At 39.3% G+C, this 13,989-nt stretch overlaps 1 protein-coding gene across 1 annotated transcript in view; it reads right to left on the bottom strand.

Moving 5' to 3' along the window:
* CD109 (CD109 molecule) overlaps nucleotides 1-13,989 on the bottom strand; it is a 134,110-nt gene that overhangs the window by 55,368 nt on the left and 64,753 nt on the right. Inside the window, exons 8-15 of the mRNA XM_019028821.4 lie at nucleotides 9,370-9,466; nucleotides 8,968-9,109; nucleotides 8,164-8,273; nucleotides 5,693-5,917; nucleotides 4,981-5,082; nucleotides 4,831-4,893; nucleotides 3,610-3,786; nucleotides 260-412 (exon numbers count right to left, since the gene is read on the bottom strand). Of these exons, the coding sequence (XP_018884366.3) occupies nucleotides 260-412; nucleotides 3,610-3,786; nucleotides 4,831-4,893; nucleotides 4,981-5,082; nucleotides 5,693-5,917; nucleotides 8,164-8,273; nucleotides 8,968-9,109; nucleotides 9,370-9,466 (1,069 nt within the window). The remainder of the gene's footprint in view (nucleotides 1-259; nucleotides 413-3,609; nucleotides 3,787-4,830; nucleotides 4,894-4,980; nucleotides 5,083-5,692; nucleotides 5,918-8,163; nucleotides 8,274-8,967; nucleotides 9,110-9,369; nucleotides 9,467-13,989) is intronic.

Here is a 13,989-nt window from a genome sequence, read left to right as displayed (position 1 = left end):
GACCTCCAGAATTTATTCCTCCCATCTAACTTTAGGTGATAATTCTGATGAAAGAGAGCAAGGACACTTAACCACATAAGCTTCTTTCCAACATAACCATTATGATACAGATTACTTTTTATTTGGAAGCTTTACTAATTATTGACTTACACATGCAAAGGAACTAATGAAATATTCTTTAAATATTTAAAGTAATACAACAAAGTTTCCTCTTTCTCTTGTAATACGTATTTTCATAATAAAAAATAGCTAAACTTACATTTTCCATTGTAATATCATTAGAGGCATTCATCAGATTCACACTTTTGTCAACAGCTACAATCCCAACTATGGAGTCAGGCTGTGTCACAGAGATCCTAAGCGAGACTTTCTCAGATGGTTCAGCTTTCACTTTACTCCAATATAGCTTTATCTAAAAAAGAGAGAAAGGAGGATTAACTTATTTCACTTTTTTAAAGCATATTCTTGCCAATAGCAGACCACTGGCTCAAAATATAGCAAAGATTCTACATTTGCCTTGGCTCAGGGATAATTCTAAAACCATACATAACCCTTCTCTAGGGAAAGGAATAAAAAAAACTACTCCCAGAGTGTTTGCAAGTCATAGAACTTCTCACAGTGGTATAAATCTGAATTATTCTTTAATTCTGTATCTTTTTTCTACCCTTTCTCCATCTCCCACCCCTCAGATCCCAGCCAGTGCTGAGTAGAAGACAGCAGTGTCTAGCATACCTAGGGAAGGCCAGTATACAAAGGAGAAACACAAAAGAGGAAAGAAACTGCAGATGCCTACATGTTGGTGACGTGAGCTTAGAAGTGAAGGCAAGGAGAGCTCCTCGGGGACTCATAGAACCACCTGGACTGAGGGTGAGGGTTGGCCTTTCCAAGGGAGTGGGTGGTTAGAGCAAACACTAGTCCAGGCCCTCATGCTCTGTCTCCATGGCCTTCTAAACTTCCTCACCATTACCCTCAGGAAAGCATGGTCCTGGACCTACTATTGCTTTATAAAGAGCATCAGTCATCGCATCACCGCTGAACCAAATGGCCTTGTCATGAGGCCCCTGCCTACTGGGCATTTTCTTTTTTTGTTTTTGAGATGGAGTTTCACTCTTGTTGCCCAGGCTAGAGTACAATGGCGCGATCTCGGCTCACTGCAACCTTTGCCTTCTGGGTTCAAGTGATTCTCCTGCCTCAGCCTCCCAAGTAGCTGGGATTACAGACACGCACCACCATGCCCGGCTAATTTTTGTAACTTTTTTAGTAGAGACAGGGTTTCACCATGTTGGCCAGGCTGGTCTCCAACTCCTGACCACAGGTGATCCGCCTGCCTCGGCCTCCCAAAATGCTGGGATTACAGGCGTGAGCCACAGTGCCCGGCCCCTGCTGGGAATTTTCATTTCATCTAGCTCTATCTCAACATTCTGCTGTGCCAATGATTATAAAGCCTGACGAAGAGGGCCTTAACATTCCCCTCAAGTTGACTCGACTTTACAAAGACAGGCTTCTTCCTAACTATAAGCCCCTGAGCTCCCTTTTCTTAGAGCATTTATTTTAGAAAACATGCAATTGTAAATTCTTTCTCCAACTCTCTGAGATGTAAATCTTTTCCCAGCCTCTGGCCAGTTTTACAACCCAGGCATGTCTTTCTCAAGGTCCTCAGAGCCATCCCTTTGAAGTATAATCATCAGGAAAGACAGAGTCCCAGTTGATCTCATTCTCTGTGGGAGGGTAGAAACCTAACTTCAGTAAGTACTAATTAGCAAACACAGACTACCTAATCACATTGACCAACCTCCCAACAATGTCCTCCAGCACTTTCAAATGAGTTCACCCCAGTGCTTAAAAACTCTTCTGACTTTTGTTTCAGCAGAGTTGAGTTTATCATCTCTCTCTTCTATTGCAATAGTCTTGAATAAAGCCTTCCTTACCTGTTTAACTTGTCCAGTGCAATTTTTTTCTGACATGCCTCCCAAACCACTGTATGTAGGTTACTTTCTCCACCTACACACTAAAGCGCGGGGGAGAGGGAGCAGCATGTTCAAGACTCAGTCTTAGACCTTGTACTTCTCACTCTATACTCTGTACCTCAGAGCCCCATGGCTTCAACTTGCACTTCTGTGTGGATGATTTCTAAACCTAAATCTCTTGCCCCTCCTACAGCTCATTCATTTATTCCATAGTCATTACTGAACATTAATAAACATTCACTAACTTTCTCTTGCTTAGACATATTCCATTTCTAATTATGTTGTTTCTTTATAAATGTGATGATTATCACATAAAAATAGGAGAAAGATACATAGTTGCAAATGGAACTGAAACTAATTCCTTTCTCTTATAGCTAAGACATTACTTGAAAGTATGCTATTCATATACTCTGCTTCCTCAAAGTCCGTGATCTTTTACACTGTAACTAGCTTTAGAACCTGGTCTTGCTTTCTGAGATGTTTAAGCCTCCATAACTTCTCCTTTAAAATTCACCTTTGTCAGGCAATTACTAGGATCACTAGAAGTCAAAATTGTGCTCTACCACTAACAAAACATAGTGTTGTCTTTTTAAGAACTCTTTTCATAAGCTAAAAAAATAGAAGTTTGTATTATATTTTAACAATCAAAGTGAGAGTAATAATTCTCAACAAAACTAAAGTACAGGCCTGGCGCAGTGGCTCATGTCTGTAATCCTGGCACCTTGAGAGGCTGAGGCAGGTGGATCTCCTGAGCCCAGGAGTTAGAGACCAACCTGGGCAACATGGCAAAACCCTCTCTCTACCGAAAATACAAAAATTAGCCAGTCTTATAACCTAGTCTCAAAAAATAAATAAATACAAATTTTAAAAAAGAAAGTACAGATCACTACTGTTACTTCTCAAATATTTTAACAAATAAAGGAAAAAGAAATAGAAGAACCATACTCTGCAAATCACTATTTAAAGGAATAATTTTTTACATAAGAGGATGGAGAGGGCAGCAGTTGTTAGTGACAGCAATGGCTCATTCTTATATACATGAGATGATGCAATCAGGTTTCTTTTCAGAGCTGGGGTCCAAAGGGATTTCCTACTCAAGCTGGTCACATTAGGCTATAAAAGGCACTGGTGCACTTGGAGACCAGACTCCACACAGATCCTCACATGCAGGGTAATCAAGCTCATTGAAAAGTTGCCCTGGGCTAGTTTCCAGCTAATTAAATAGATTAATGAAAGCCCAGCTCTGCTTCTACGTATTATCCTAGATGGCCTCACTCCCTCCCACACCCTTTATATCACTGTAATATCAACACCACACGAATTCTATGTTACCACTGGAATTTCACTCCTGAGCAATATTAATTAAACCATTTGAAAAATTCTGAAACAGCTTCCTGATCTGAGTTAAAGTTTTAAAGACCAGAACCATAGTTTACAAATAGACTATCAATCCCCAATAACTCCACAAGTGAAAATATATATGTAATGCTAAATATTGAAAAGTTTAACCATAGCTCTAGAAATAGAATAATATAAATTTCTAACCAATTTGGCTTAATGATACTTTTCTAAAGAAATATTACATTTCTCAGACTTCACTAATATAAAGTTTTCTTTTAAACATCATTACCTTAAATCTTACCTTATTTTTAAAAACAAGCTGAACAGGAATTTTTAGAACATCACTTATAATTTCCCCATCATCTTCAATATAATACACAATTACACAGGCTTTTGGAGTCCAAGAATTTTCTGGTGTTAAAGAGAACATTGTTGAATTTTGTTTTCCTACAGCCACCAACTGTCCCCTGGATACTACCTGAAAAGAACAGTAGATGGGTTTAATTTATTGCCAAACCTAGTAGGATCTCATCTGAAGCTACATTAATCATAATTGTATGCATACACACAAATTCTTGAATTAAACCAGCTTCAAAGTCTTTTGGAATGCAGGAAAACCTCTCTGACAAACACAGAGAGCATACACTGAGAAAAAGAAAATGGTAAGATTAAAGTAATACTGATTGGAGCAACAGTAGCTTCATAGTCAAGAATCTATTTTTGATTGCAAGGAATACAGGGCACCATTGGGAAAGCTAAATTAGCAAAATTACATGGTCATGGATAGCACTTTTTATTTTCTTTTTCATTTTTCTTACATTGTATAATTTTCTATAATGAATATATCTTGCTTATCAAATAGAAATTTAAATTTTAAACATAAAACAAGGTTTAGTTATCTATTTTAAATTGGAAATGCAAATATAGGTGAAGAAATAAAAAAGGTTTTTTATTTGATTGCAATGTAAAAACGACAGGCTAAAAAGGTATGAGGCTGAGTTATAAAAATTAATAAGTTTAGTGTAGATATAAGGTAGACACCATTTAAGATGATTCTCAACCTAAATGCCCATGAAAGGTGGACTGGATAAAGAAAACGTGGTACACATACACTACGGAATACTGTGCAGCTATAAAAAAGAATAAAATCATGTCCTTTGCAGGAAGATGGATGGAGCTGGAGGCCACTATCCTTAGCAAACTAATGCAGGAACAGAAAACCAAATACCACATGTTCTCACTTATAAGTGCACGCTAAATGATGAGAACACATGGACACACAGAGGGGAACAACCGACACTGGGTCCTATGGGAGGGTGGAGGGTATGAGGAGGGAGAGGATCAGGAAAAATAACTAATGGGTACTAGGCTTAATACCTAGGTGATGAAATAATCTGTACAACAAACCCCCATGACATGAGTTTAGCTATATAACAAACCTGCACATGTACCCCGGAACTTAAAAGTGAATAAAAAGATGATTCTATAATAGATCATAAATTTAGATTCTATAAGAGATTACCATATAGCTTAACTCCTTCAATCGTTTGTTGCCACTAACCACCAACTCAAAAGGCGATCCCACCTAGAAAAAAACCTTAATTAATATGTACATATCAAAAGCAAGATAGTCCAATTATATTGTAATTCTCAAGTGAATTGTAAGCATTACCTTTATATTTTCGTCTCTTGTTTTTAGTTGGATGTATGTCTTACTAGGAGACTTAAACAGACTATGAACTGCCATGCTACTTTTACTACCAAGGAAATAGGCCTATAATAAAAGAAAAAGGAGCTGTAAATGTTCATCTTTAGTAACACCTTGAGAAAAGATGCTACCTGCTGAACAATTATTAAAGACCAAATTCATCTTCACTTTTTTTTAATGCAAGAAAAATACATTCACCAGACATTGGATTTTCATCATTTTATAGCTTATACTGTAAAGAAATTGATGGCTTTAAAACACAGGAAAGGAATATAGATATATATATATACACACACACATACACACACACACATATACATATATATGTGTGTATATATATATGTATATATATTTATCTTTCATTTCAGTTCCTGCCAAAATAAAATTTCAAATGACTGACCTCAAACACTAGACTGGGGATTTGAGGAAATTCTCCATCATACCTTCACATTGCTATATTTTACTGTGCTCTTCAAAATGAACTTACAAGGAAAAATTTAGTCTAACCTTCAGCCACTGTCATTAAATTACTTTTACCACTCTCCTCCATTTTGTAAAACAGAAACATGTGTCCACTTCCTATGTACTTTCAGTTCTGACAGGTTGAGTGCCTACCACAAGATTACAACTGTAATGGTGTTGTTGCAGTGACACAATGATGGGAAACAGATGGCACCTTCAACTGTAGCTCACTGGAATCCTCCAGGATTGGGAATTCAATCTTAAAAGTTCCACTTTGGGGGACAGTATAATTTATTTTCTGAACAGCTTCCATTTTCTGATTTCCACTGTTAGATCCGCTCCAGTACTCAGTATAGTTTCTCTGTGTCACTGTTATGACTACATTATTTCTTCTTTCTTCAAGAGTCAGTTGGTTGCCATCAGCACGAGTTACCTTCACCTAATGGTCAAAACAAAACATCTTAAAAACACAAAGGATTTAAGTATGATTAAATACAGTTTCCGTCTGTAGTATTCTCATGAAATTGAACTCTCAAAAATTATTGGTAGCACTATAATATCCAGATTCAGTGGCCTCTCTCTAGGAGGCATCCAACATCACTGATTACTCCCTTGTTAATATTATGGATTCCCTTAACTTCCACGGCTCCAAAATAACCCCCTTCACTCCCTACCTCTCTTTCTGCATCCTTTCAGTGTCCTTTTCAGTTCCTCTTTCCTCTCCCTAAATGTGGGAATTTTGGACATCTGTTCTTCTCCCTTCCTCCAAGGTCTCAGCACTCCTATTGCTTAGCTTGTCATCTCTGTGATTGTACCCTAAAGCCAAAATTCCCATCCTTGCCTTTCTCTGGAGTTCATGCCCAACACCTCCAATTACCTGCAGGAAATTTCTACTTTGATATCCTGGACACCTTGAATTCACACATCTAAAATGAGCAACCATGTCATTTTCCTATTTTTGCTAACATAAGGATTTTGCAAGACTTTACATTTCTGAATTTTCCCTCCCTCTCCCCATCCCCCAAGTCCAATGAACACCAAAGTCCTATGCTTCTCTCTTCCATCCTCTCCACTTCCACAGCTACCACCACAAGGCTGCCCATCCCCTCACTCCTGGGCTACAGCCATCCTCCTGCACACAGCCTGAGCAGTCTCCCTCAAACACTACCTGAGTGCACCCCGAACTTGCCAGCCAGACCTCTCCTTCTTGTCTCACTTCTTATCTTGCTCCCCACCTCCCACTCCCATGTCCAAGCATTTAAAACCCAACTAATCTTTTAAAAAACAGTTTAGACCATCCTCTTCCATAAAGCATCCCATAATAACCCCCATGCCTATCCCACAGCCAACTCTCCCCCTCTGAACGCCCATGGTTTCACTCTACTCATTCAGAAATTACCATTTGCAGCCTCAATTTTTTAAACTGACCTTTTCAAACTGCCTAAATTAAGATCATTGAAATCAGAAACTACCTGAAACGTCTACCGACCCATTCAACAAGTGACCCCTCCATTCTTTCTTTGTTGTTTTAGGTTTTTGTTTTTTTTTTTTTTTTGAAACGGAGTTCCACTTTTGTTGCCCAGGCTGGAGTGCAATGGCGCAATCTCCACTCACCGCAACCTCCGCCTCCCGGGTTCAAGCGATTCTTCTGCCTCAGCCTCCCGAGTAGTTGGAATTACAGGCATGTGCCACCACGCCCGGCTAATTTTTTGTGTTTTTAGCGGAGACGGGGTTTCTCCATGTTGGTCAGGCTGGTCTGGAACTCCTGACTTCAGGTGATCCGCCTGCCTCAGCCTCCCAAAGTGCTGGGATTACAGGCATGAGCCACCACGCCGGGCCTGACTCCTCCTTTCTTTAAATCAGAGATCAGCCAACTACTGCAAGCTGATAGGCCAATCCAGTATGTTTGTAAACAAAGTTTTACTGGAACACATTCCACTCTCACTTATTTATAAATTGGCTAAGGCTGCTTTCACACTACAGTGGCAGGGCTGAGTAGCTGTGACAAAGACCACATGGCCACAAAGCTGAAAATATTTACTCTCTAGCCCTTTGCAGAAAAAGTTTGGCAACCCCTGCTTTAAATCCCTACAGAAATTAATTTGTAACACTAATCTTAATCTGCCATGAGTTATAGTTAAGTATATATTTTCCTGTCACCATCACAAAAACTGTGAACCTGAGGGTAGGGACTGAGCCCTTCTTGGCTCTATAGCACTGCCCAACACCATGCCTTGCTCATTGTCAAAATTCACACAATTAATGTGTTAATTCAACATTATCTCCAAAAAATGAGATTTGTTGATAATTTTTTAATGTAACATCTTTGCTAGAACTACAATTAATCATTATAAAAACCAAATTGAAATTGAAATTTTTGACTACCATGTAATTATTTCAATTAATTAATAAAAGCTTCAGAGTAGCAATCCACATCTAACTTAAATTGCTTGTAAAAAAAATACCTTTTCAAAAAATATTTTTACTGTTGTTGAAAACTACTTTTTTAGAAAAAATAGACAAAGGTCATTTGGAAACAAATCTACATGCCCCACATATCTAAAGAGACAAAGTTATATACTTTTTGGCTTAAATTTTTAGAAAAGCATTGAAAATATTATTTCCCATTCTATTTCATTAAGCTGAACTTACTGCTATGGACTGGAAATAAATATACCAACTCACAGTGGCTGTGAAGTTGAGAGATGGCTTCAAGACAGTAGTATAATCAAAAAACTCAATGATGTAATCATGTTGCTTGAAGAACACATTAGTGCTTGCATTTCTTGAAATACCTTTTTTAGAAATTGCACAATTTAGAAAGGAAAAGTAATGTTTCACCAAAAGCTTCTATCCACCAAATCTCTCCATCTAACCTATTGCAAAAAGGGTTAAAAATATCAGGGCACATAAGCCTCATTCCCATATTGACTTTGACACTACAAGTACCGCACAGTTCTATTATGTTCTCTATGGATCCCTTCTAAGCACCATTGCTGCCATTCTACCACAGTGACATGTACAACAGCAGCAAATTAAGGCCAATGAAAGAATAGTCTTTTGCTCTTTCGGGGATTGGCTAAAGTTGTTGAAATAGTAACAGAAAGGTCCAAGAAACTCAACTTTATTTTCTTATTAAAAGTGAAAACTGTCTAGGAACAGCTGAGATTTCAGTGATTTTAAAAAGAAGAAGGTTACCAGCTGAAAATGTAAGCCTTTCCATGTAGTTTTCAGGGGGAAAGAGTAGAAATGGAAAAAAAAATTAAAAAGAGCTATCACATGTGCTTGAAGTAGTGACTTTCATAGAGAATAAGGTCCTCCATCATAAAATCATCCTGCAACTTAGACTAACAGTCATAACAATTTCAACATTAAATAGCATCTTTAGAAAGTCAATGATGCTCCCAAATGAAAGTGCCAGTTATAATAAGAAAGATGATAAAGCAGTGTCACATGAATAGTTTTACCTCCACTTTAAAGTCTACAAACCTGTAACTGATTCTGTCACTGTGGTTAAAATTTCTACTGGTCCAGGGGAAGATAGATCCAGGTATTCAGAAAGTCCATTTGAAGAATCCATTACATTTTTCATCTCTTCATCATTAAAAGAGAAGTTTGCAGATCCATTTATCTGTTTTGTTTAAAAGTTCAGTATTATTTACCATTTTAGCAGTTCAAATTTTAGAAATAAAACTCAAACTAAGTCACAACAATATGATAGCTCTGGTACCATTTTAATCGCTATAATTGCATAAATTCTCATTTGTTCAATGCTGGAAAGCTCTTGATTTTCTTACACTTAACTTTTTGTTAATTCAGTACTAAATCTTATTTCTAGAAAAATACACATATTTTACCCATCACAAGTTATAAAGTGTCTGCAAAAGTTACCTTAAATGTTTTTGTAATATTTTTCTTCTTTCCCCAAAAGGATAAAGGTAAAAATGTAAGCGTTACGTCTCCTTTCACTGGCTTCCCATATGTATACCTGAATAATTATAAACATAGTCTTTTTATGTATCAACTTGATATTGTCAGAACACAATAAAAATACTACTTTCAATAGCATACATTAGCAATTAGCAATCTAACATTTTAAAAAATTACATTGGGCTGGGCGCGGTGGCTCACGCCTGTAATCCCAGCACTTTGGGAGGCCAAGGTGGGTGGATCACGAGGTCAGGAGTGCAAGACCAGCCTGGCCAACATAGTGAAACCCTGTCTCTACTAAAAATACAAAAATTAGCTGGGCATGGTGGCGGGCACCTGTACTCCCAGCTACTTTGGAGGCTGAGGCAGGAGAACTGCTTGAACCCAGGAGGTGGAGGTTGCAGTGAGCTGAGATCGCATCACTGCACTCCAGCCTGGACAACACAGCAAGACTCTGTCACAAAATAAATAAATTTTAAAAAAAATACATTATGGGATGGCAAAACACTAAAAAGAGAAAATTTTTAAAAGAAAAAAGTTACATTAAAAACATACTCCTACTATAATTTTTTAAACTAAACCCAATAAAAATGTCTTTAATAAATGGTGATCCTGGATGGGCACAGTGGCTCATGCCTGTAATCCCAGCACTTTGGGAGGCCGAGGCTGGTGGATCACGAGGTCAGGAGTTCAAGACCAGCCTGGCCAAGGTGGTGAATCCCCATCTCTACTAAAAATACAAAAAAATTAGCCAGGCATGGTGGTGGGTGCCTGTAATCCCAGCTACTTGGAGGCTGAGGCAGAGAACTGTTTGAACCCAGGAGGTGGAGGCTGCAGTGAGCCAAGATCATGCCACTGCACTCCAGCCTGGGCAACAGAGCGAGACTCCAACTCAAAAAATAAATAAATAAATAAAAAATAAATGGTGATCCTTGAAATTAAGTTTCCAAAATGGGAAGACTTTTAACTATAGTAGCTTAAAACAGTTCTTAACACACACTCTGCCCAACCTCTGACCATCTGAAAGACTCCAGAAAATACCTGATCATAATTGGAAGTGACAGTTTCCCGTCCAAAGATTTTTTAAAGATTACGTAAATCTTTCACTTATAGAAATCTGGACTGGCCCATTAACTGAATGCCCACGAAACTTCGCAGCTTTAGAAGATTTTTAAATGTCAGCTGATAGTGCAATCACCATGGTCTATTGCTGCATGTTCCAATATTAGCCAGGAAGGTTTATTACACCATAGATTCTGAAGCACCAAATGTGCTCATGGCTGTCAAAAATTGATTTTTTGCCAAAAAATTTAAAATAAGAATAATTTTTAAAATCTGTAGTACCAAACTTAGTTTCTGGGTGTGTGTGTGTGTGTGTGTGTGTGTGTGTGTGTGTGTGTGTGTGTGTGTGTGTTTAGACACAGTCTCACTCTGTCACCCAGGCTGGATGCAGTGGCATGATCTCAGCTCACTGCAACCTCCACCTCAGGCGTTCAAGAGATTCTCCTGCCTCAGCCTCCTGAGTAGCTGGGATGACAAGCGCACACCACCATGTCCAGCGAATTTTATTTTATTTTATTTTTTGAGACAGAGTCTCGCTCTGTCACCCAGGCTGGAGTGCAGTGGTGCGATCTAGGCTCACTGCAACCTCTGCCTCCCGGGTTCAATCAATTCTCTGCTTCAGCCTCCCGAATAGCTGGGATTATAGGCGTCTGCCACTACACCCAGCTAATTTTTGTATTTTCAGTAGAAATGGAGTTTCACCATATTGGCCAGGCTGGTCTCAAACTCCTGACCTCAAGTAATCCACCCAGTTTGGCCCCCCAAAGTGCTGGGATTATAGGCATGAGCCACCTTACCTGGCCCAAACTTAGCTTCGTGAGTCAAATATTCTCTGCTACTTTTCTTTCTATGTATTAATTTTATCCTCTCTCATTATAGGAAAGTCTCTTCATGTGAAGAAGAGGCAATACATTTTACTGCCAGAAAGGCTTTTTTTTTTTTTTTTTTTTTTTTTTTTTTTTTGAGACGGAGTCCCGCTCTTTAGCCCAGGCCGGATTGCAGTGGCACAATCTCGGCTCACTGCAAACTCCGCCTCCCAGGTTCACGCCATTCTCCTGCCTCAGCCTCCCGAGTAGCTGGGACTACAGGCGCCCGCCACCGCGCCCGGCTAATTTTTTGTATTTTCAGTAGAGACGGGGTTTCACCGTGTTAGCCAAGATGGTCTCGATCTCCTGACCTTGTGTTCCGCCCGCCTCGGCCTCCCAAAGTGCTGGGATTACAGGCGTGAGCCACTGCGCCCGGCCCGTAAAGCCTTTTTTAAGTACATTTCCTGGGTTGCTTCTATCTCTATTGTGAAATGCTGAGCCAGACATGGAAGTCAATTTTGCTTTGCAGTCTATAAATCACAGCAGTAAACGGCTGCTTCCTGAATCCATTAACTGAACACAGAAACAGCCCCTCATCTGGATCAACTCAACTCAAAGCAAATCTTAAAATATAGCATATTCCAAACTAAGAAGAAAAAAAAAATCCAAGTTCAAATGCACCACACTTCCAAACAAAAACAGTAAAGTCAGTGGAAACCCTGGTTAGCAACCTTAGCATCAAATTCACTCATTCAAGAGTCTTCGAAACCTGACTCTACTTGTATCATGCTAAAGATTAAATAAAAGCAAAACTAGAATGCCAGGATATTGTATTTTAACAGAGTTATATCACATGGTAGTAAAAGGATCTTTAAAATCCGAATATAATTTAAAGTACTCTCAGACATAAAAATTTTTAATTTTGACTTTAATGTGAAGCAGATTTAGTTTTCCAAACACCAAGCTGGTTATAATAATTGTGAAACAAAGATACAATTATTGTCCCAAATAGAACCTGGAAGCATTTGGGATAAGTTAATCACTCAGAAAATAAAAGCTTGACTAATTTTTAAAAAGCAAATCAGCCCAGGAGTGGTGGAACATGCCTGTAGTCTCAGCACTTTAGGAGACCAAGGCAGGAGTACCATGTGAGGCCAGGAGTTCAAGACCAGCCTGGAGAAAATGGCAAGACCCCATCTCTATAAAGGAAAAAAAATTAGCCAGGCGTGGTGGCTCCCACCTGTAGTCCTAGCTACTTGGGAGGCTGAGGTGGGAAGATCGCTTGAGCCCAGGTGTTCAGGGATGCAGTGAGCTATGACTGCACCCTGGACTCCAGCCTGTGAGAGAGTGAGACTTCATCACTTAAAAAAAAAAAATCAAAATATTCTAGGATAGTATCATTAACAAAACACGGAATTTTTTTCTCTGAAAGCAGCCATAGCACAAAAAAGGACAAAAACATTATAAAATAATACCTTCCCTTCTGATCAGTGGTAAATGAAAAAATAAAAATAAATTAAAAAAGGAAAAGAAAACATAAAAACCCAAAAGGAAAGGCTTTGGAGAACTTCCAGAGAGCTGAAAACATGGAGGTTCCTGGAGGGCGGCATGCTCAGAGAGGGCATGGAAGCTCCGTGTTGCTTCCCACATGCCTCACCTGACGTATCTCTTCCAGCTCTTCATCTCTATCCATTGTAAAATCCTTTGCAATAAGCCAGTAAAGTCTTTTCCTGAGTCCTGTGAGCACCTCCAGCAAATTAGTCAAACCCAAAGAGAAGGTAATGGGAACTCCGATTTACAGCCAATCAGTCAGAAGTACAGGTGACAATCTATTACTTGTGAGTGGCATCTGCAGTGGGGGGCAGCCTTGGAGTGAGTCCTCATCTATGATCTGATGCTGTCTCCCAGTAGATAGTGTCAGACTTGAATTGAACTAGAGGAGACCCAGCTGGTGTCCCCTGCAGAACTGATTGATTGGGTTTTGGTAGAAATCCTCACCCACCTCTTCATGACCAGAAGTCACAGAAGTCTTCTGTGTTGATTGTTGAATGAGGATATAAGAGAAACTAAATTTCTTTTTTCCTATATCCACAGAACTCCAAATACCCGGCTTTTGATTTGGTATGAAGACCTTTGCTGTGCTACATACAGCTTAGAGCTGAAATCTTAAGGGTTATGTTGCTTATCTATTTGTTCTTTCTTTTTTTTTTTCTTTTTTTTTTTTTTTGAGACAAAGTCTCCCTCTATCACCCAGGCTGAAGTGCAATGGTACAATCTTGGCTCACTGCAACCTCCGCCTCCCAGGTTCAAGCAATTCTTATGCCTCACCCTCCCGAGTAGCTGGGAGTGTGCCACCATGCCCAGCTAATTTTTGTATTTTTAGTAGAGATGGAGTTTTGCCATGTTGGCCAAGCTGGCCTCAAACTCCTGGTCTCAAGTGATCCACCCTCCTCAGCCCCACAAAGTGCTGGCATTACAGGTGTGAGCCACTGTGCCTGGCCTATTTGTTCTTTGAATAGGTGTATATTGGATACCTACTCCATGGTCGGCACTGTAGTAGGCACCAAGGTGCTGTAGTACACAAGACACAGAGCCACCTTCGGAAAGGTGGACGAGCAAACAGCAGCTCTGTGTGACTAGTATTATGAGGGGTATACGGAGGGTTGGGGGCAAGTAGTAAGCCTTGAAATTACCTATGTAATGGCCTATTAGT

The sequence above is a fragment of the Gorilla gorilla genome, chromosome 5 (assembly GCF_029281585.2).
Source record: "Gorilla gorilla gorilla isolate KB3781 chromosome 5, NHGRI_mGorGor1-v2.1_pri, whole genome shotgun sequence".
NCBI classification, from domain to species: Eukaryota; Metazoa; Chordata; class Mammalia; order Primates; family Hominidae; genus Gorilla; species Gorilla gorilla.
Note: the sequence above shows the minus strand (reverse complement) of the source record. Positions and strands in the feature narration are given on the sequence as shown.